Source organism: Centropristis striata, chromosome 9 (assembly GCF_030273125.1).
Source record: "Centropristis striata isolate RG_2023a ecotype Rhode Island chromosome 9, C.striata_1.0, whole genome shotgun sequence".
NCBI lineage: Eukaryota > Metazoa > Chordata > Actinopteri > Perciformes > Serranidae > Centropristis > Centropristis striata.
In genome coordinates, this window is record NC_081525.1 from 24,776,781 (window position 1) to 24,800,558 (window position 23,778).

Here is a 23,778-nt window from a genome sequence, read left to right on the forward strand (position 1 = left end):
TTAATTATCGTCTTCTCTAAACTGTAACTTGGCTGGTTGGTGGAGGCAAACAACTGCAAAGCGATAACTTTAGTTAGTTGGTCGTTTTATGTCTTTTCTGTCTTGATCATATTTTTTTCCTTTGTTTGTGTTTTTGTGGTAATTTTGCATCTTGTTTTGGTCCCATCTTGTGTCTCTGTAGTCATTTTGCATTGTGTCTTTCCTCCAGCCCCACTCCTGCATACAGCCACATGGAGGACTTGGTCACTATAACCTTTTGATAGGAGGTGGAGGACAGAAATGGTTTATATTTGATGTATGTCCTTATGTGAATACACCTTTAAAAACTGGCTGTTTGAAAAACCAAGGAAATGATCTGTTCTAGTGTGATTACAGCAAGGTTAATTACTGACCACTAAGAGTCAAATAGTAATAAATAAAACCTGACAGATAAATCGGTTGACAGATATTAGCAGATTAAATGCATATGTGCCGTTATGAAATTTTTTTTCACACAATATATAATGCAAAAATCTTGTTTGGTGTGATTTAAAAAAGGTGTGCACTCTTAATTGTTTTATTCTTTTTTTCAATAGTCAGCAATTTATGGTGAACAGTATGTTTATTTAGCTATTTAAGCTCTATTTTCTCATTTATAGAATTGGCTGACAATTTAATACATTGTTTGTATAATGCATAACAATGTTAAATATTATTTAATAAAGTTTATGTTTGAGAAAGTAGCTCATGGGTACATTTGCAGAGTCGTGAAAAATCATTGCACAATCCACATTAAATAGGTCTAATTTCATTCCAGCTCAAAAAATGATTATATTGGCCACCATATCTGTTATCGATGAATTTTCCCCGTCTAAAATAAGCATCTAAAAATTCCCATATCGGTCGGGCTCTAGTAATGAAAACAAAAAGGGTTAAACTACAACTACTACTTTATTTTGAAAGTTTTCTTATACTTTGACTATGTGAACTATAAGTTCAGAGCCAGTTTTGTTGTTTGTTCATGTTTTTTTTTTACACTGTTGAGACGAGAAGAAGAGAGCATAAATCTAAAAACTTACACACACACGTACGTACACACACACACACACACACACACAATCAAGTGACCCTTTTTTGGTCATCAAAGTCCGATCGAGGGACATTTCAGCCTCATCCAGACAAAAAGGAAGAAGTTCTTGCTTCATCTTTTCCATGAAGGCCGTCACATCCAGAAATAGATCCCTGATGATCTCAACCTGTCTGGATGTTGACGTGTGCTGTTTTAATATGAGTTAGAGCAGAAAACTGAAATGACCAAATCCCATTTCTTAAATCAACAATGCGCCATGTTTAATCAATTTAATATTTTCTTTTAAAAAGATGTACATGGGGGACAAATGGATTCATCTTCTATAGTATTGAACAACATACAGTACATGTCATGTTATAATTAGCATGTGACAAAACAAAAACAACAATTACCGGTACTGTCCCTCTTATTTACTCAGATAAAACAGGCTCACTTCTCAGTGTGAGCCTTTATTATAGGCACAGGTAGATACAGAGAAAAAAACAAAAAGCCTTTCAGACACTGAAACAAGAAATATCTTATGAAACTTTATGTGCAACTGAGAAATGATACAAAGGGTGTTTCAACATGTTCAGTCCTGAAAAAAAAACTGCAGCGGTGATCTAGCTGTACACTCTGATGGTGTACACAGTAACTGTACGAACATTTTAAATTAAATAATGTTTCTACGCTCCACATGGATTGATTAGCAGATCTTTTCACTTTTAGGGACTCTACACTTGATCTTAGTACCCAAAATTTATTAAGGTATTTCCAAAACCAAACGTTTGTTTAATGCTGCCAAAATAGGTAATTTTTATACCACAAAACTGTTAAGAGTGCTTGGAAATGCCAATACTTTGTACAGTGCCCCTTCAGAAATTGTTAAAATATTTGATATAATTTTAAAATTTGCACGTCGAGCTGCATTTAGGGATTTTTGAGGCACTTAACCTAAGTCAAGAAGTGTATTTTAAAAGCTTATAGTCTGATAGAAATGAACAAAGGCCCCTAGTGTGTGAGGGGTCCAGCTCTGCAGATTGGTATTATTACAAAAGGCTCAACTTGATTTCTAAATAATTAAAAGCACAATTGTTAAAATAATAACAATGACAACAACAGTGAACTAATAGCACCAATCCAAACCAAAGCACCACAAGGAACAAAAAACAAAAAAAACAAAAAAGGAACAACATTGCAGCTAATCCCCATAAAGACAGACTGTAGCTTCTGTACGATGAAATGATGTGACGTGTCGAGTTACACGGAGCTGCTTTCAGCTGTGATCAGTGTGAATGTTTGTGAAGAGACCGGCCGCAGCAGCAGCAGAGCACAGTGGACGTCAGAGGTGACTGATCTCTGAGGCAGCGTTTCTAAAAGTGTTCAGGATGCAGAAACAGCTGAAACTGCAATTTTTGATAAAATATCTTCAATGAAATTAGCGCTACACAACTTTGGGTCAGGTGACATGTTTCCTGTGAAGTAAGACTTCAGGGGTGACATCATCACATCATTATCTTTCAATGGACAAAAGCTGATCCAGGTTTACTTGGGAGTTTTGCAGAATTTTCTCGTCCAATTCACAAAAGATATTGCGCCAATAATATTATAGCTCAAACATACCCAGGAAGTTTTACAGGTGTGTAAAGTTTCCATTTTTAGGTGGAAAAGTAAATGTTGACTTTGCACCAAGATCACAGTAGGAAGAATAATGGCAGAGGATAGAAGAACGATACAATTTTCTGAGCTACAAGTCTTGATTGGGGCTGCAACTTATGACTATTTTCATTATTGGTTAATCCGATTCATTTCATTAATCATTTGGGCTATAAAATGTAAGAAAATAGTGGAAAAATCTCAGTTTCTCAAAGTCCAAGATAAAGTCTGTCAGCCCACAACTCAAAGATATTCATTTTAATTTAATCTAAAAGAGAAAAGCAGTCTCCATATCCATATCTTAAAAACAGCATTTTCTGCATTTTTTGCATGAAAAAAGAACTTTAATGGGTAATTAAAAATAGTTATATAGTTAGATTATTTAACCGCCCATTGACGTATTGATAAGTTGACTAATTGTTGTAGCTACAGGTCCTGACCACTGATGCGTTCCTAAACACTTCAGGCAAGTAACTCAAACGGGACAAAGACAAACCGCTTTAATATTCCAGTCTTCCAGTACTGTGGGTGTTTCCAAACACAGGCCTTCAGACTATAAAAGAAGGCTTGAAGATGCATTGAAGCCTCTTATAAATGTGTTTTAGTTACTCTCTGAAGTCGCTAATAATTTACTGTAACTGCGTGGGGCAAATAGCGCTGGTCTTTGTGAATTGATTGTTTTTGCAATGAGGCTCATTTGCATCGAAAGAGGTCATTTTTGCCTTAAATGTATGCATTTTACCTAATTTTAAATATGTGCAAATGGCACAGTAGCACTGAAACACTATTTGCTTGGCAGCACGGTTAGGGGTGAAGTTCCCTCTTTGTGGGTGCTTTGACAGTTATACAATTTATTTTTGCAGTTTTCGTGCCTGCAAAAGCTGAGCAATCCTTTTGTGAATTTGCCTGTGGTTGTGTTGATTCATTATAGCGATATATGATCAATATTTTTACAATATCAATGTATGAAATAAGGATGTGAAAGAGGTCACTCTTGAACCTACAGAGAATTGTCACCTGAATCTGAAGCTCCCCTCGACTTTATGGAGCTTTATAGCGAGTTTAAGCTCATAGCTGTCGCATTTTTACAGTTATGTTTATGCTGCAGCTGTTATCAGCTAAAAGCTCTAAAAACCCACTGTACACGACCTGCTCAGCACAAAACAGCAGACAGACGCAGCTAGCAACTAGCTGCTGAACATAGTGGAGAATTTAGCAGCTGAAGAGGCAGATATTTCTCTAAAGGGTTGATAGAGACCAAAACAGAGCTATAAAGAGAGTGAATATTAGACTAAAATTTGTCATGTGACCACAAACACACAAAGACTCCTATTGAATTATAATAATGTTACTCCGTAACTGCTGAATGCGTAGATAAGCAACTGTTTGCTCACCTCTACAACTTAAAATAACTTGTTTTTGCTGCCCCCATGTGGCCAAACAAAATCAGCTTTCACCACACTGGAAGATGAATTTAAATGAGCTCTAATTTTGAAAAGAAAAAAAAAGTGGCAGAAATCCTTTACAGCAGCCTGAATGATGGTTTCAGACAGCCGTGAATACATCAGACTTGTGCCACAAAGAAATCAGATATTTTATGGGTGTGTAAATCCATCCTCAGATTAGCACTCGTGCTATAAAAAGCAGTTTGAAAGCAGTGCGGTCAGAGGTCTTCACTCCTCCTCACTGGGCCTGTTCCTGCTGGCAGAGCTGACTCAACTGTGTCTCACTGTGCTCTGAGTTTCCACTCACAGTAAAAGTTGCTAACACTGACGAATGACTGGCAACATGTGGTAAAAAAAAGAAAAGAAAAAAAGAATTAACAACAAGGCCCGCGCTGAGGGATATTCAGATAATGACAGAGCAGAGCTGTTAAAAGTTCCTTTTTGAAGACTTTATGCATGAGCTGCCGAAGTCCGCAGCCACAAAATAACATCCTGTAATCTGAAAATGTCCAGGTGAATCTGCTCACATCGCTCTGTGCAGCATTGAGCTCTGTTTGACTGAAGAGGTGATGAAATGTAAGCAAACTAACCACGATGGCAAGACTACGGCAGGTTCACTGCAGTGAGACATTTATAGCTTCCACAGAGACATCAAGTCAAATCACATGAAAAACATAAAATACACACAAGTCCTCTGACTGCTGACACTTTGTGCAAATCAAACTCTGCTCATACTTCAGCTGAATAACAGCGAGGACTTGATGGATAATACGGAACGAAGCAATGGCATAAAACAATGTGGTCAAGTAACAACTATTAGATAACACAGAAATCTTTCATTTTATAGCATAACATATTCCTTTTCATGAGCGATATCTGGGAAATCATTTTCTTTACAAAGTGGATTTTTTTTTTAACTAAACAAATATCACCTGTACAGGTTTAAGAGAGTACTGCGACCAGCCCTGCGGCCAAAGAGAAATATAGTAGCACCAAAATATTACAACAGAGGGATCGTTAGGGAGACAGACGATGGAGGGAGGTGACTCTCTCCCTCTGTCTGTCTCTCCAGGTTTCAGCAGCCCTCCCTCCAGTGGAATGTAACACTCAGCTCGGCCCGGAGAGGCGTCTGGTTTGTGCTGAATTCTGGCTGGAAAAAAAGGTCCGTAACGTGACCCAGTTGTCAGTCCGACAGCATCCCAGTTAGGCCTCACACTCCTCTGATCGAGGCAGCGTGAGGGCTGCTGTTACAAGGCTCAGTGGGAGGGTTTCAGGCTTACTGTGAGTGTGTACAGGACCCAGAGGTTGGATGCTGTGAGCTTCACGGTGTCCATGTCAGTGTCCCTGGCACGTCTTGCAGCACATTTGTCTGAAATATGGCCGGCTGCAGAACTTGAACCTGAGCACCAGGGGGCAGTAGGCCACAGTGTTCACATCTTTACACTCTGCAGGGAAGACAAACAGCTTAATTATTGCATTAAAATTATCTTTTTAGAAACTGTGCAGGATTTCAATCAAAAGAATATTATCACTTTTATCCACCTTTATTGTTCAGACTTAAACGACTTCTATGGAATGACATTAATCCTCCCGACATTTGGCCTGTGGATTAAATAATTAATTAATTAACTTCTTGATGCTTGAGAAAATGAGATAAGCCACATTTTGTATATAAAAAAATATATGCAGTGCATATTCACCAACGAGTGCATACACATTGAGACAATATGGACATTCTAACAAATACAAAATCAACAGCAGATGGTATTGATTTACAAAACAAAAGGACATAGATAAGCAACAGGGGGCAGCATGTGAAAATAAAAATAAAATTTATATATATTTTAATTTAATTTAAAATAAACTGATGACCCAATCTGTTTGGGTTTAGGTGCATTTCAGACTAATCCATTTTTAAAAATGTTTTACTTTTCTGTATATGTATGTATACAAAAAACAACAACGTGGATATGTATGAAGCACTCCATTGGAGTTGAGTTAGGGATGTTTAAACATATTAATTAGTATAAAAATATTAACATTTTTGTTTAATACAACTCTAAACAAAGAGACTACTGAATGAGTCACTGATATCTGATTACACAGTAACATTTCACAAGCTACACTGGCAGCTCAGATTTTAATAATTAGTAAATTTTTGAACTTGAGGTAAGATGATTTTGAGCTAAAGTCGTTATAAAAACACTTTGCTATGAATGCATTAGTAGTTGCATGTGATTTTTCCTCTGTGAGAGGAAACAGAGAGATTCAGCTATACATGTAGGCGCACCAGAATGGTGAGCGCAGCTAGCATCTTTTTTCGTTGTCTGTTAGCTTGTTAGTTTTCACCTTGCAGTGGCTGACACAGCGTTAGTGTTTGTGAAACATAATATAATATCCTTCACAATGTTACAGTGTGTTTTCCGCTCTTTGCTGAAGGTTTCAGGTTTCTTTCATGGTGTAGTGATGTACCTAATCTAGCTTGCCCACCGATTTTAGAGAAGTTCATGGGTATCTCCCCCTTCAGTAGAGTAATGTCAAAACACCTCAACAGTGACAAACTTTGCACATCAGCATAGTCAAGGTCAGACATGAATGTAAGAAAAACACATTTTCTTAATTAGCATGACATTTTGTTCAAATGCAAACTCGAAATGTGAAATAATTCTATAACGATGAGCGATGATTTGACCTCTGACCTTCAGGGTTGTCTGTACTGATGGGCAGACTGAGGTCACATTTGCTCTTGCACTGCTGCATGGCTGCTGGCCGCTGATGTTCCAGACACTCATTGGACGGCTGGCCGGTGGGGGTCAGACACTGCACCGAACGCATCTCCTGACCCAGACCACACCTGGCAGAACACTAGCACATCGGGATTGTATTTAAGTACAAAACAAACACTGAGTCGTATGAAAACTTCCCATTACAACCACAAAAGGACCAAAAAAAGCCTCTCTCACCTCTCCCCAGGGACCCGTCACCCACTGAGGGGGAGGGCAGCGCTGCAGGTTACAGCGCACCCTGGAGGTGGGCCGGCCATGTTTGGGGCACTTGGACTCTGGCAGGTTGTCGCCGCTCTCCCCGCTCTTACACAAGACCACACGGTGCCTGTAGCCAGGACCACAGCTGGGCGTACACTGTGGACGGGGTGGGAGATGAAGAAACAGGGAGAAAAAACATCAGGCGGGAAGGGCAGGGAGTCTGAGGCGATGGGAGGGTGCAGCAGGGGGTCACTGCGGTCATAAGCATGCAAAAATAAATCTTTTTAAAATCTGCTCAGCAGAGGGCAGCAGCTGTGTGAGAAACACGGTCCAGAGTCTGCTTAGTTCCTGTAAATCAGCTGGACATAATTTCTGTTCTGCCATCGCTACGTTACACAAGACGTCAGAGAAAAGTTGAACACTGCAGTGTTTCTGACACCATTTAATTTGGTTTCAATTCATCCTGAACTGTGAGAACACAGTTTAGCTCCAGGAACAAAGTGCAGTATGAGAAGATGGAGTTTTCAGTCTGTAGTGAGAAGTCACTAAAGTGTCTGCATGGACATAAAGGACACCCTGAAACTGACTCTACAAACAGAGGGTCAGAATTAGAAACAGGTCAGGGGACTCCCACACGACAAGTGTATCAATATGTATTCATGACTGCAGCAACATGTTCAGTGTGATGTATTTGTCTGCTGCGTGCCTCTGTTGTGTATTTCATGGTGAAGGTTCTTCTTATTTTCTCCTGGCAGATGTTTGGGTTTCTTAGGTTCAACTGGAAAATAAACTATTGCTTCATCTGAGAGGAATTCTGCACAAAGTATTGGTTGAGCTTCGGCCACGAGTTTACTAAAAAACACAAACCACATGCATGATGGGAGACCTCTGCGTACCTCTGACCAGTCCAGGGCCAGCCACTCGGGGGGGCAGCTGTGGTTGTTGCAGGGCTCAGTGAGAGAGGGGCGATGGGTCGTACACGCCGAGTCGTCCAGCACCTTTTCCTCCGTCACAGAGATCCTCCTTTTACATAACACCGCCCTTGTCCGTAGGCCACCGTTACAGCTGCGACTGCACTCCGACCACTCTCCTGTCCACCAGCTGGCAGCAGAGAGGGGCCTTTTTGTTTTTAGTTTCTTCATTTGCATTATATGGACATTCTAATTTACAGCAGGGGTGGAAAAAGTTTTCAGATCTCTTAATTAAGTAAAAGTACTAATACCACACTGTAAAAGTCCTGAATTCGACATCACAATGAACTTAAAGTATCAAAAGTAAAAGTACTTGTTATGCAGAATGGTCCCACTCAAATTGTTATATTCTAAATATATGGTTATATTATTTGTATTGATGCTTTTATGTAAGCAGTTTTGTAATGTTGTAAAGGCAGGGCTCATTTAATTACTAAATATACTATTAAAAGATTTAATTTAAAAAAAGTTGAATCACTTTAAATTGATCACATACAGTCATGGAAAAAATTATTAGACCAATTGATAATAGCCAAAATCATTATCAAGAAAACCATGGAAAATGGCTAGGTATCAGCTCTTAAATTAAGCTCTAATGAGCTATCTTTGTTGTTATCATTATATTTGTCCAAACAAATGTACCTTTAGTTGTACCAGGCATTAAAATGAACAAGATATTAGAGAAAACAAGGGTGGTTTGATAGTTTTATCCATTACTGTATATTATGTTAAATCTTGACCTGTAAAGTAACTAAAGCTCGCAGCTAAATGTAGTGAAGTAGAAAGTACAATATGTGCCTAAAAATGTAGTGAAGTAGAAGTATAAAGTTACATAAAATGGAAATACTCAAGTAAAGTACAAGTACCTCAACATTGTACTTAAGTACAGCACTTGAGTCATTTTCCACCACTGCTGTACAGTGACTACATTTACATGCAGGAAGAAAAATAAAATGTACAAAATCATTAAGAAATGCATTTTTTTTTGTTCCACCTGAAGAAAATCTAGAGACTACTCACGATGGGGAGCACGGCTCAGTATTGCAGGATCTTCTCTTCTCTTTGGGTTTGTTCTTCTTGTCACAGAAGTGGTTGTAGACGACTGAATGATCCGCCTGCTTCCTGCACACCACCTGCTGCGTTTGCACACCTGAACACGAGACAAACACACAAAAAGGATGCAGAAACATCAGCATTCATTCTGCATGTTAGTTGAGATTCATTATGTGGGTAAGCAGTGTTTTAAATCATGTCAACGTCTGCAATGAGTCTGTTACTTGCTGAAGTCAAAAGACAATCAACACAATCTTACACATACAAAAAACATATCTACAGATTCCATTCAATGACTTCATGTCTGGAATTATTTCATAAAAGAAACAAAAGTCTCCCCATTTTAAGAAAGGCTGCTCTGATTCTCCCCCCCCATATTAACATCCTCCACTTCACATTACTCGAAGTGAAAAAATTCATTTCTCAGAGGAGAAAATTATCTCTTATCAAGTAAAGCAGCACGGATCATTAACTCAGAAAGGCCAGAGAGGGAAAAAGAGATTAGCTTTGTGTGAGCTCCGAAGTCTCAGAGCCTGTGAACTACTCAAACTAACTGGTGGGTTTAATCATGATGGAGGGATATAAATCTCTTCACACAATCACATCATGAAGCATTTAGGAAGCAAAACCTTGTCCCGACCTCACAGGGTAAACCATTACACTTTAGGGCTCAGGTTGGCTTTTGCTTTATGCTAGTTAACAGACAACTGGGGCTCTAAGAGCCGAAAAACACACAAGTTTCTCATAGAGCTAGTGGCTAAAAACATGAGAATAGTACAACGAAAATCCTAAAAGAAAGATAGAAATGGGAGGCTGTGCTAAAACAAAGAAGTAAGAAATAGTATAATTTCTAATTATGATTATTTTCATTATTGATTAATTTGCTGATTTTTTTCAATTACTCATCAAATGTCAAAAAATATTTGAAAAAATGTCTGTCCGTTTCCAAGGTGTCCAAGGTAATGTCTTTAAGTGTCTTATGTTGTCAGTCCAAAACACAAATATATTCAGTTTAATATGAAATAAAACAAAAGCACGACCCGCGACCCGGCCCCGGATAAGCGGAAGAAAATGGATGGATGGATGGATGGATAAAACAAAAGCAGCATTATATTCATAATTGAGTGGCTAAAAACTGCCCTTTTCTGCCAATTCTGCATGAAAAACTACATCCAACGATGTAGATGAAGATGAGTCAGCAGGCCCATCAAGTCAACAGAATGTGGTATAAACAGTAGACTATATATACATAACCAGTACTGTGAAAAAGCCTCAGGCGGTTGTGAAAAAATGCCTAGAAGAATTGATGCTGCTTTAGAGGCAATGGGTGGTCACACCAAATATTGATTTGATTTAGATTTTTATTCTATTTTTGAAAGCATTCTTATTTTACAGCATTTTTTCACACCTGTCGAAAGCTCTTACACAGTACTGTATATTTATGATTTATTTTTGTTATTTATAATTTAGGGGGCCAGCCCAGAAATAATACATTTCAAATCAAAGGACAGAAGAAAAAGACAAAAGCTAAAAAAAAAGTGTCTCACAACCTCAACTGACCCAAATTAAAGCCCCAAGTTAAATTCAGGTCACGATGTGAGTTGGCAACATTCCTGGCTTTAGGTTTCGACATTAGTGAGGGCAGATTAGATTGAGAATTAGCTGATAGGGTCCATCCGAGGGTTGTGATTGGAGTTAGGCATGTAGTGGTTGTATTGAAAATAAGTCAAGAGTTAAGTATGTAACTACGGTTCTATGAATTCTGGATGACCTTGTGACCTGGTGCTTTAAGAACTGGATATTCCATCTCGCACATGCACAGATCGAGTAGTTGTAGCAACAAAGTCACCTGTGACCCCTGGATGACCCGGGAACATCCATAAGTTCCAGTGTCACCAGAGGATCTGTTCCAACTGGATCTTCTCGCGAAACTGAGAGATCCGAGTGACAGAGAACTCATCCAGAATTCATAGAACCGTAGTGACATATGTAACTCTCGTTCTATTTCATTCTTTCTGACCGCCAGAGGCGGTGCTTTAAGCACTGGATGACTAATACCAAAAAGGTCACAAGGATACTGAACAACTAGGGGCTTGAAGCTGTCGACAGGACAGCCGTCGCCCCAGGATGAGGAGCAGCAACATTTACTCTGTAGAATCGAGCAAATGTGCACAACGAAAACCAGGTAGCAGCAGCACAGATGTCTTGAAGAGGAACCCCCTTCAAGGCTGCCCATGATATGGACACACTCCGAGTAGAGTGGTCAAACAATGTAGCGTTTAACATAACATGCGGCGAAAACACCGATGTTCAAAATTAATACAAGCCCAGCGAGCCGCCGGCTCCTAGCATCGGCTAACAACTAAAGCAACTTAGCTTACTTACCTGTACGGAGTAATTCAGTATGAATCGTAACGCCGAGATCACCATTGTTCATTCTAAGAAACAACTCTTGAAAGAATGAGCGGTTAGCCGCAGTCTTTGGTGGAAGAATAGCCGAAGCGCCAACCATCAGGTTACGAGACTACCAGCGACGTGCCAACTGACCTGCTATCAGATTATTCCTCAATCGCAAGAAGATAAAAGAAACAGATCCTGTGGTAACACCGGAACTTATAGATGTTCTGGGGTCATCCAGGGGGTCACAGGTGACTTTGTTGGTATAACTACTAGAACAATGCAACATCCTTATACTGTAAGTGACAGTAAGAGTTTGTGTTTGTGTGTGTGTGTGTGTGTGTGTGTGTGTGTCTACCTCCAGCGCAGAGAGCAGAGCAGCGTGACCAGGAGTTGTAGTGCCAGGCGAAGCCAGTCAGAGGTTCCCTGTTCAATGGAGGATTGAAGCGATAGTGGATCCCTGGGTTCTCCTCCCGCACCAGCACCTAAACATGCAAACAGACATTTAACACCACATGGTGGTAAAATGTTTCTGGAAAACCTGTTTTGGGTTTCTCTCCATTCTTACCAAGACAATGAGGGTCATGTTTGTTGGCCCCAGAGCTTCAAGGGTTTCCGGTCCGTCAGTGGGCCGTCTGTAGTGGAAGGTGGTACCGGCAACGTCGAACCTGCGCGGTGTGTCAATGGTCAGCTTTCCATTGATAAAGTACTGGTCCCCTTTACTCTTCAGCACTGGGACACAGAGGAGAAGGAGAGAGATTTTGAAGGAAGACATTAAAGTAAAAGGAAGAATGTATGCACTAAATGTCACTTAGTGCAGACAAAGAGTGAAAGAGATGGTGCTGCAGTATCGATGCTGCCAATTTGGACTGAAAACGGCAATGGGACGACAGTAAAGAACCTGCAGAGACATACAAGAGACTCACCATGCTTAAGTCTTATTTATCAAAGTGAGACGTTTCTGGTCGTATTTAAGTATATCATAGTTTCATCCACTATTCTCACTTGTATATATCACATAAATACTGGAAACAACTATTAACATTTTGTTTAAACGTTTTGAGCAATAAAATACCACAGATAGTGTTTGTAGCGTAGTTTCCTTATTACAACTTAAACTTCTTTTAAATCATTTCTTAAAACCCACTTTTATGGACTTGCTTTTATGTAATGTTTTCCATCTTACCACTCCACACCTCACCACTTTTTTATTCCTTTTACCTTTTATTTTCAGTGTATCTGAGAATGTCTTGTGATTGTTCCTGCTCTCTTATTGTTTTTTCTATTAACGTAAGATTGTTTTTAGCCTTATGGCATCATTCTCTGTGTAATTACCTGCTCTCTGTTGAAGCACTTTGTAAACTGCTGTTTAAAAGGTGCTATATAAATAAAGTTATTATTATTATAATTATCATTATTATTAAAGCTCATGAAAGTACCAACGTTGGAAGAAAGACTTCCCAACTTGGAAATGTGACCACCGGAAGAGCATGTGAATGCACCACTGGCCTCTGTGCTCTTCAAGTGCCATTTTTTTTGTTAACATTTAATTTATTTGTACTCCATCCACCTTAGTCTTGGGGTGCAACAGAAGAAATTATTATGGGTTACTTTTGGTGGGAAGTACAATAAAGCTAGTTAGTCCTGGTGGTTAACCTTGGTGGCTAACTGCCTTTATTCATTAATTATACATATTTATTGAATGTTTGAAGTGGGGTTGTATAAGGTACTTATCCATAGTCTGTGTACTACAATGTACCTACTGGAGAAGAAGCTAAGCAAGGTACTGCTGTGAAGAGCGGCAGCAGCTACACACATTTTAACCACCTAAAAAGAGGCCCACATAATAAAAAAAATATCAGTTTAAGCGAGCGCTACATTTACAGTATTTTCACTGCTTTACCTCGCTGTCAGACAGCTCTTTCCGGTGGGTAACTAAGCTTTTATCTATGCTGTGTTCAAAGCCACAGGACTCTTTTGACAAAAACAGTAATTTTACTCAAAATTACGCAAAACATGGGAATTTCTGATCTACAGATACCTCGATAGGTATGTTTATTTGTTGCAAACTGAAATAACGGTTTTGGTCAATGGAGTCTGGTGGCTTTGAAACGAACACAGATGAATACAACTGCTTCAGTTCCCTGTTGGAAAGGGCACTCAGACAGCGAGGTAAAGCTTCACTGATACAGAATCCTAAAGTGCACCTTTTTTTTTTATTTTAATTTTGACTAAAATACATTTTACTCCTGTATGCTCTACCAAACTGTAGCAGGAGTGAGTACATTATCTAAGGCCACTTATTCAGGTCCGCCACCCATCCCTGTGTGTCAGTCAATAGTCAGTGGCAGAGGTACGATCACATCATCCCGTTTGATTAGCGTAGTGTTACCATGGAGACAGCGTTTCCAGTTCAGCTGGAAGTCGTGGCCATAATTCATGAAAGGTATCGTGGGGGCTCGGAATAAAGTGGATATATTTGCACTCTTTCTAACTGCTGCACAGCAATTTCCCTCGGGATAAATGAAGTTTTATCTCATCTAATAATAACAGAATTCAACACTACCAGTTACACTGAGTACTAGCTGGAATATAATCTTACCAAGGTAGTTGAGGGAGATGTTGAGCTCCTGTATGTGGATGAACACTGATCCCTTGGGAATTCTGACCACCTCTTCATAACCTGAGACACACAAAGTCAAACAATTAAAGCAAGGTTAAGGAGGTTTATTCACTGGGGGGTCTGGGGAGCGATGCATAAGTAGTGTTTAGCTCTGTGGGACGCCGATGGACTAAGCAGAGGCTTCAGATTCCAGCTGCATTCCTGGGCAGCCGGCCTCAGCTGCTCGGCTCTTTGCTAGAGAGCGAGAACCGAGCCAATAGCCGGCTTCTCTTATTCTTCTCTCCATTCCCGCCATCTGTTTTGGTCTCTTGTCCGCTTTCTTTTTACGCTCATCCCAACTCGCTCTGCTTTTCTCAGCTCTGCTGTCCAGCCACTGCAGCCCTGTAAATAACTCGAGCCTCACAAGAGGAAGAAGGAATGAAAAAAAAATGAAGGAATTAAATAATTCCTTCCAAGGCTTTGACCACAAGAGGAAAGGAGAGGTTTGGCTCGTGACCTCTCGGTGCAGCTCAGTGAGGTGGGCCTGACCCTTCTCTGGGTTTCTAGTTGGAGGCGTCGAAGATTAGAGGGACAGAGTTTGAGGTTCTTGGCCTCGGAGACAAACACAGGGAGAGCAAATGTGCAAAAAGAGTGTGCTGTTAACAATCAAGAACCTGTGTGGTAAACAGAGAGCAAAGGAGCTGTAAACCTTCAGTAACCCCTCACCGCCTACCAGTGCCACAGCTTGAATAGATGGAAATAGAATTAAAGGGACATTAATGCATTTAAGCTAAGATTTATGATTAACTAACGCAGCATCTTTAAGGAACCTTTTTTTGTTTCACTTTTATGGGATGTGATTCATAATTCATGTATTTTTCATTCTGTTTTGCAGTGCAGGTTCAATGGCTTGGCTTAATCCTAGACAATATTTAAATCACTTCAACACAGAGGGAAAGTGCTGGCTAAAGACTTTAGGAGTTCAGAGGAATCAGAAGCTTGTTATAGACATGACTAAGTGATTCTGCCAGTCATAAATCTTTCTGTATCCAGAATAAGCCTCCTGTCCCGGCCCTGGAGTTTGAGTTTGGTTATGAGACCAGTACGGAAGTCAACTGAGTTCAGACTTTTAGGACTTTTGACAGGTTTGTAAAGTGTAAACTCAAGTGAACTCAGGTCTGCTTCACATTTACAAGGGTTTTTTTAAAATAGTTTTTGATTATTTTTTCTTGCTTGTGTGGACAGGAAAAAATCTTGCAAATGAAAACACAAGAACACAATTGAAGCGCTGTCAAAAGCATGCCAAACCAACAGGGCCAATCCCACAAAGTAAAAGATGTTAGCCAATAAAAAGACGGAAAAAAGCTATTATTCAATATAGTGGAAGGGTAACTGTGGTAGCTAAAGTTAAGTCCGTCATTGCACGAATTGTCACCTCATTTGTGACGCAAACACACTCTGGTGTCACAAGCCTGTTCATGACAACACCGAAAATTATGCTTCTAAAAACCTAGACCTAAATCTAAACTAGTTTTATTTATGCCAGATAGACAAGAAAGGGTGAGAGAGAAAGGATGCAGTTTGCACCTAAAAATGCAGTTTGTATGTTGACCAGAGGCCAAAACGCAGAGAAAAAGCTAAGTTTTAAAAAAACACCAGTGTACATATTGACCAGGCTTCAGTTTACATTAGTTTTAATAGGCAAACAAACATTAAGGAAATGAACGTTATATGGTCAGAAGTTTGTGTACACTACTGTCTACCTACCGTGAAGCCTGAATTCAAAGCCACCTTTGGGTTGAACTGGAATGTGAACCGAGTCTTTTCGCCCAACATCAGTGCCTGACCTCACTAATGCTCCTGCAGCTTAACAGGAATAAATCCCTGCAGCCAAGTTCCACAATCTTGAGGAAAACCATCCTGGAAGCTGTTATGGCAGCACAATAATACCCATGGTTTAGGAACGCGGTGTTCAACACTCACTTATAGGTGTGATGTTTGGTGTCCACAGACTTTTGACCACATAGTGCACATTTAGGTCATAAAACCAAACAGATGAATATTGTGTGTTGGGATGTCGGCATTCTTTTTTGTTTTTGCATGCACCGGTGGTGACCCAACTACTACAATGCATGCTGGGACTGCAGCTAATTAGAGGGGCACTCCACTGTTTTTCATCATGGACAGTTTATTTATTTGTCACGAGGAGTATTACTAAAACCTGCGCAAACAGATGCAAACTGTTCTCTGAAATGATAACTTTTGCTGGTGTCTCTGCTTCATCTTGGAGATGCACTTTGGAATGAAAGTCAAGGAAATCTCGAGCCTTGCTACATCACTTTTGACAACTTTTTAAATTGGTCTCTTTCAATTCCCAGAGCTTTATGGAGGTGTGATATTATATCACTGGAGCAGCCCTTTAAAAGTAGTATTAACCATGGATACCATCCCCAGATCACAAAACACACAACTAAACGCCCTCCACTTCTACTTCAGCTTTACTAACAGACTTTTTTAGGCCAACGATAATGTCAGATATTTTGAGGGTAGTTGAGACCTCAGCTGGGTTGACAGGCCGGCCTGGTCACTGTGGTGAAGGGCACGGCTGCCTGCTCAGGGTGCGTCCCCTCTGAGGAATCCTGGAAGGGGGTGAGTGGTGTTGACAGTTGGGTGAGAAACTCTGAAGTTGGTGTTGCGGGGAGAAATTTAACCCAGAATAGATCCAAAAGCAGCTGGACCTCAAGCCACACTGGTCGGACCTCACCTAAATCTGTCTGCCACGTGTCCCTGGGTGGCTGAGGGATAAATATATGTATGTATATTCAGCATATGGTATGTGTATGTATATATTTATTTGTGCCTCATTATGTGGTATAAATTTTCAAGGAGTTTTTCGTAGAGATCATGGGTTGGCTCAGGAATGGTTCATGCTGTGCATCTACATGTGATAAGGAGTTGACTGGACTCACTGTAGTTGTTCATTTATATATTGTTAAAAAATAACAATGCAATCCTTATCTAAAGATGTGTATCTTTATTTATAGGTCCAAAGGTGTGCCAAACAACCTGCACTCAGTACTCCATGCAGTCCTTTACTTTATTTTAACCCTGCTGAACTTTACAGGTGCATTTGACACTGCTGATCGCAACATCTAACTCAAGTCAGCCCTTTCCGACAGAAATTGCAGTCTTTCTAGTTCAATATTTTCACTGGCATCTTTGTGTAGATGACGCATCTTCTTCACCCTTGGATGTTGCCAGCCACATGATAGAAACCTCATCAACTCGCCCCCCTCGCTCACTGTAAATTCTCTTGAGAATTTTCTGCTCTTTTTTCACGTGGGCTCAATTGTACATTACACATACATTGTAGTCGGAAGCTGGTGGGGTAAAATCCGTTTAATGTCCAGTTCAACTGATTCTGACATTTGCATTCTCACTTACTGCTCCTGGATTAGTTTCATTACCCAGTCTCCCTTCTGTGTTCTCTCTCTGTATGTCCCTTGGTCTGTGCCAGCTCGTCTTGTCTGTTTCACCAGTAAGTGTTCTAGCCATTCCCTCGTGTAGAGTTCAGTGCATTGATTTAGTTTCTGTATTTCTTGGATAGTACATCTCCTCCACTGCTCCTGTGTATTATCCTATTTTGTGACTGTGTTTTGGGTCATGCTATTGGGTCTTTTTCCTCTGCTGAAGCCAGAGAGTGTGTTAATAATATTTAGTTTAATTTTTTTGCAGATGATACACAATTATATCTTTCTGTCAGTCATATGCAAAGCCTATGTTGACGGACTTAGGAACTTACGAGACCTTTCAATAAGACTGCAGGAGTTAATTGACGTAATATAACATAATAAAAGAAAATGTGTCCCCTGTGGTAATGAAGAAACCGCTTAATGTAGACACAATGATGAATAGGACTAGTGACTGTTACTATCTGTATTGCCAACTTTAAATCTGGCCTGCATTAACTCTCAGCTGCTGAATGTACACATCATTTATCTGTAAGCTCAGCAGGTGCTGAAAATAAATGACTCTCCTGCAGCTTCGTGGAGTTTTGTTGGCTTTAACAAATAAATAACTGTAACACTATGCTGCTGCGGACAGAGTTTGCATGTGAACAGTCAATTATGCAATACATTTTGAATGTCTGGGGTATCCTAACTCACATTGCAAGGCAGCTTTCCAAGATGCATTCACAGTCCAGATCGGGGTCCAAATGTTGCATGTGCACATTTTTGGGACAACAATGCAATTATATTGCATAACTCCTCATGGTAAATGCCTCAAGTTAAACTAATCTGAAAGCAGATATGTTTCCAAATCCATTTTAAACCACTCTTCCCTCTCCTGCCAAATAAATTATCTTTATCTATATGTGCAGAAATCTCTGTGGCAGCAGCTCCAAAAAAGAAAATGGATAAAATGACTGGTGCTTGAGTGTTTTAGTCCTGTACCTCCTTCTGGCAGCGAGTCGTTGAAGAGTCCCTCCACAGACACACACCTGCTCCCGTCACCCCCACAGATCCGACAGCGGTCCTCACGAACGTCTGAGCCGAGGACTCGATCACAGCCTACGTGCTGTGAAAAGGGAGAAATGAGTGAGCTGCAGGGTCACTCGGGGTCAAGGGGCACATTCAGTAAGTCGAGAGGTGTCAGAGGCCGGGCTGAGGGATTACCTCTAATGTCTTCCAGACCACTTTTCTAAAACACAGAAATATCAGATGGTAAGTCCAGATGTGTTTTCTGATCCTGTGCAGACATAATGCTCTTAGGTTGCTAAACTCATAGCTGTCGACATAAATAAGTTTCATGATGAGCGAAGCAGGTGGTTTCACTCAAACTCTTTAACAGTGAACCAAACCTAAACAAAAGTGTAGAGAATGAATGGCAACTGCTCTCAGTCCCATATATTCATATGGCAGTTGCTTATTGTAGAGCGGGATAATGAGGCTTACGTTTATTATTACTTTTACACTGATTACAGTTCGAAACTAAATCCAGAGTTGAAACTGTGATTAACCTCGTGGTTATCTTGTGGCTTTCTAATGTGGATAGTGGTGAGTTATTAAAGGTTAAAATGATTTAGGTCCAAACTCTAGTGTCTGCAGATAGTAACTCCCAGAAGTCATTGGGACCAACAGAACAATACAGAATATATATGAATCATTTTGGATAACGAAATATCAGAAGTGCAGGAAGGCAATATAAGGCTGATACATGCTATTTTACTGGTTTCCACTGGGGTTATGTCTGCTGTATTATGGAGCACAGCAGTGTTTGATGTAATGCATCAAAATCAATTTTAGTGCTAATCATTTACATGTCCCAGATTGTGAAAAAAAATCCCAGAGCATTAACTATATAGAAAAAGGTTATGTGTTGTTTGTGTTATGTTTTTTTGGCATTATGTAAAAAAAAACAGCCATTTAATAGGTTACATTTATTTATTTATTTTATTTGGTAGTAAAGATCAGGACTGAAGTTTTTGATGATAACCTATTAATTCCCTAAGGAAATCAGAACAACTTTTTAATGGGATACACACAGGTAAAATTTTAACTTGACCATCAGTGAACTGTTTTAGTAACTACCGGTCGGCCTCCGTTTGGTACTATTTGCCTTATCCAGTCACATTCGCAGTATCACACTTTCCGATGTTTAATGGGCATTTCAAATAATATTACTGCCACCAGTGTAGGTAGAATTAATTTAAACATATTTACCAATCTACGTGTGGAATTTAATTTATGTACATGGAGATTAACATGTCTAATTACAATATGAAAGTAACTTTTCTGGGATAAAGCAATAAGAACGATTGGGTGACACTCGGGCGACGATCTTAAAAAGTGTGTCTGTATTTTCACTGTGTGTTGATAACTATTTTATACAGTCTATGGTTGATAACGATGGTTGATAACGGTAAAATGTATTTGGCTTACTCAGAAACATCCAATTTCTCCCACCCATTGTTACAGCGAGGAGATGGAAGTGACTGATTTGTGACAAAGATAATGCATGGCTAATTCTCCGGCGTTATCGTCCTTTTGTAAACCCGAGCCTAGCATACACGGTTAAAACGATATACGGTTTGAAGATAAGAAGTTAGACTCCAGTTTCACACCACTTAATTAATTGGAAACATAACATGATCATTTATATTAGTTGTTGATGTGAAATTTTGATTGAAAGGGCCGGTGTAGGTACCAGATCGGCTCGGGGTCCTTCGTCTGCTGCTGATTACATCAAACAAAACGCTACAGCAAGGCGACTCGAACAAACTAAGTAGCTTAAGACTTTTAGATAGATGGACAGACAGACAGACAGACAGACAGACAGACAGACAGACAGATGTGTCATATATATATATATATATATATATATATATACACACACACACACACACACACACAAACACACACACACATACATACAAATATATACTTTTAAGCAATTTTTCATTTGTCTGTGTGTGTATTTATCTATATATACACAATAGAAAACACATGTATTCTCACATTTTATGTACATTTACAGGAGTCCACACACCACACCCTTATAGTCAAAATAAAAAGCCATTTATTACTGCTTAGCACACAAATACACAAAACTTGAACGTTGGTTTCGCCACAGGCAAGCGTTGCTATGACTACAGCCGTTGCCACGATGTACAGCAAATCACAGATGTCCATTGTACATTGTACTCCCATTCAAGCGTACAGCCATATTGCGTGACGTAATCAACAGGCGAAGGACCCCGAGCCGATCTGGTACCTACACCGGCCGGCTACGGATACAGTGATGCTAAATCAAATTAACTTTCAACATTTGATTGTACCTTTGGTTTTGACACCATCTCCACCTTCACCTTCACCTGCTCCAGCTTTCCGTTTCTCTCTCCACCTGTTGCAGTGCCGTGTTCACATTGTGTATATTTTGTGTGTATTTTATTTGTGTTTCCTTTGATATATGATAAAGATGATTATATTATAATTAAGCAAAATAATGAGTAATAGTACTAGAAACTGTTTTTCTCAATGGGATATGGTCAAAGTAAGCAATTTGTAATTCAGAAAACTACATTATCATTTATTTTCTGAGCGATGAGATCTCATAGAAATCCCACCTCTGATCTGCACTTCACCCACAGTCTGGAGGTTTAGTAACAGGTGCAGTCCAGGAGCTGACTGCACATGAAAACTGCTGCACATATTTGTGCAACACCATTATACTAGTAAATCTGGCACTCTTTATTTTGCCTCTTGGAAAAAAGTGGCTCTGGCAGACAGGCTTTTCGTCTGCAGTGGCACGTTGTGTTCAACTGCTCCCAGATCCTTTTTCTACCTCCAACACTTCTGTTTCTCTCCTTCTGTTTCTACCCTCTTCTCACTGTCAGACAGTAATCTTAGAACTGAAACCAAGACGAGACTGCAAGCAAGAAGAGATTTCTCCGCAGCACGTTTGAAGTTTTATGTGTACATAAAACATATGTGAGGTGAGTCGATAAAGTAGAAGAAAAGGGAGGAAGGTGCTCTGAATGGATTGCAGACAGGAAAAATCAAGAAAAAGTGAGTGAAAGAGAAAAAAAGGAGGGACATGGAGGGAAAACAAGAGGAATGAATGTAGAGAGTCAGAAAGGGAAAGAGAAAAGGAGAGAGAGATAATAAGACCGCAGTGAATGAAAGCCTGCCTGCAGTGCAGACAGACTAACAGCTGAGCTGGAGGGTCACCGAGTTCCTCCGGAGCAGACCAGAGGGAAAAGCAGAGGAGAGGTGGAGGAGGAGAGAACAGAGAGGAGATGTTGATAAACAAAATCCTTCAGTTCAACCTCCCTCAGCTCCACAGTCTACCAAACCTCTGAGACACTTGAAATAAAGAAAGATCATGGGGGGTAAGGGGTAGGAGAAGAGGAGCAGAAAAATAAAAATCTTTTGGCACTCAGCAGGAAACCAAAAAACAACAAACTGGAGTTTTTTCTTCCGTCCTCACATCTCTTTCACCTCGTCTAAAGCTTCAACTTTCTTCTTGGAAGAAGAGCTACGTCCAAAATAAACAACAAGTGGAACTAACAACAGCATCCACGTAAGCTGCGCACTATTACCATTAGCGTTTCTTTTGGTCCCGTTACAAATGGGCCATGTGGGTGTCAAAATGAGTTCCAGGAACCTGTTGGAGCTCCAGGTGGTCTCCACTTCAAAATGAGCAGCAGTTAGATGTTTTGTTTTCATTAACAGGCGAGATTAAGAGGGAGAATCTGTAATGGGAATCTAAGATCGCTGCCAAAGTGAAGACAATTTCTCAGTTAAGCAGCTGATTGTGATGACCGTCAGCAGTCGGGTGTGTAAACTAGACGGTGGCGGCCGTCCAGAGTCTAAAGAGCGAGTATGAGCGTTATTATCTCAGTCTTGTGTTGATACTCTGCCGCTTCAGCTTAAACTGTCCGCCCTCATGAAAACGTCTAATGGCTCTAATGTATTACATTAAACGTTTGCATGGATGCCTTCAAACACACACGCACGCACAGGGAAAGGTCTTATCTCACCTTACACTCTCCGTTTACACACACATCTAGAGAGTCGTCTCGGCAAGGCGTGCCGTCCACCACAGCTGGAGCTCGCTCTGTGTAGAAGTTATATCCTTCTGCCAGGCAGTTGAGAGAACAGGGCTTCACCCCACCTACACACACACACACACACAGGAAGCAAGGTTTACAGTATTTTTATACCAGATCTATGAACATTATAGCACATGTATTGATAAAAACACGAGACACATGACATTTAGACCAATCAAGCTTGGTCTAAATGTCACTACATCACACACACACTTTATGTCTGCACAACTTTCCACACTATATGCACACAGTCACAGTCAAAAAAGTTCAATAGAAAGACACATTTAAAAAAATTTCACAGGACGGATGACATTCACAAGCTCTCCAACCAAAAACTTTAATTCTTTTTAGTTATTCTATTCTATCGTATTGATTTTATAGAGCTTAAAACTGAAAATAAATCACTCGAACATGTATGCTTCTGACTGTAGTGTCAACACACTTTGCAGCACTGGCATAGTCACGTTTATGTGTACAAATGCACATGGGAAGAACTTTACAATGACATTTCTATACCACTATAAAACATCATAAAGATCAGGTGATATGATCAAAGGGTCCATAATGGCTAATAGTTATAACGGCTAGATAATTTAATTAAGAAAAATTGGATACTTTATGATGGAGAACTATCACATCTTCATCAGCAGACAGAACTTGCAAGTTATTATTTAAATGTGGAAACATTGAGAACAGCTACTAAACTGTGCCTGAGGAGAGATTGTCAACAATAAAAAATCTCTCCAAGAGCTGAAATATTATCAGCCTACTCAACTGCGGCCAATAATCTGCAGTCTGAGCTAACGCAAATATCCCAAACAGTGAATGTGGGCTAATGAGTGGTATGGGGCATGAGGTTAATAGTGTCGTATCGACGTGTGTGACATGTGTCGTGTCTTCCCCACATGTCCTGCTGAATGCATCACAGTATCACCCCGTCATCGTGAGGGGTGCAGAGAGAAAAGGCAGGATGAGAGGGAGAAGCATCTGCAGGGGAGTAGGAAATGT

The 23,778-nt window shown here is 40.0% G+C and overlaps 1 protein-coding gene across 1 annotated transcript in view; it reads right to left on the reverse strand.

Annotated features, from left to right (window-relative positions):
* Positions 1 to 1,298: 1,298 nt before the first annotated feature.
* The window catches only part of adamts10 (ADAM metallopeptidase with thrombospondin type 1 motif, 10), a 66,430-nt gene continuing 43,950 nt past the window's right edge, over positions 1,299 to 23,778 (reverse strand). The window contains exons 17-26 of the mRNA XM_059340709.1: positions 22,699 to 22,832; positions 18,611 to 18,734; positions 14,157 to 14,237; positions 12,123 to 12,286; positions 11,913 to 12,039; positions 9,125 to 9,254; positions 8,030 to 8,234; positions 7,113 to 7,289; positions 6,849 to 7,014; positions 1,299 to 5,594 (exon numbers count right to left, since the gene is read on the reverse strand). Coding sequence (XP_059196692.1) covers positions 5,485 to 5,594; positions 6,849 to 7,014; positions 7,113 to 7,289; positions 8,030 to 8,234; positions 9,125 to 9,254; positions 11,913 to 12,039; positions 12,123 to 12,286; positions 14,157 to 14,237; positions 18,611 to 18,734; positions 22,699 to 22,832 — 1,418 coding nt within the window. The 3' untranslated portion in view covers positions 1,299 to 5,484. The remainder of the gene's footprint in view (positions 5,595 to 6,848; positions 7,015 to 7,112; positions 7,290 to 8,029; positions 8,235 to 9,124; positions 9,255 to 11,912; positions 12,040 to 12,122; positions 12,287 to 14,156; positions 14,238 to 18,610; positions 18,735 to 22,698; positions 22,833 to 23,778) is intronic.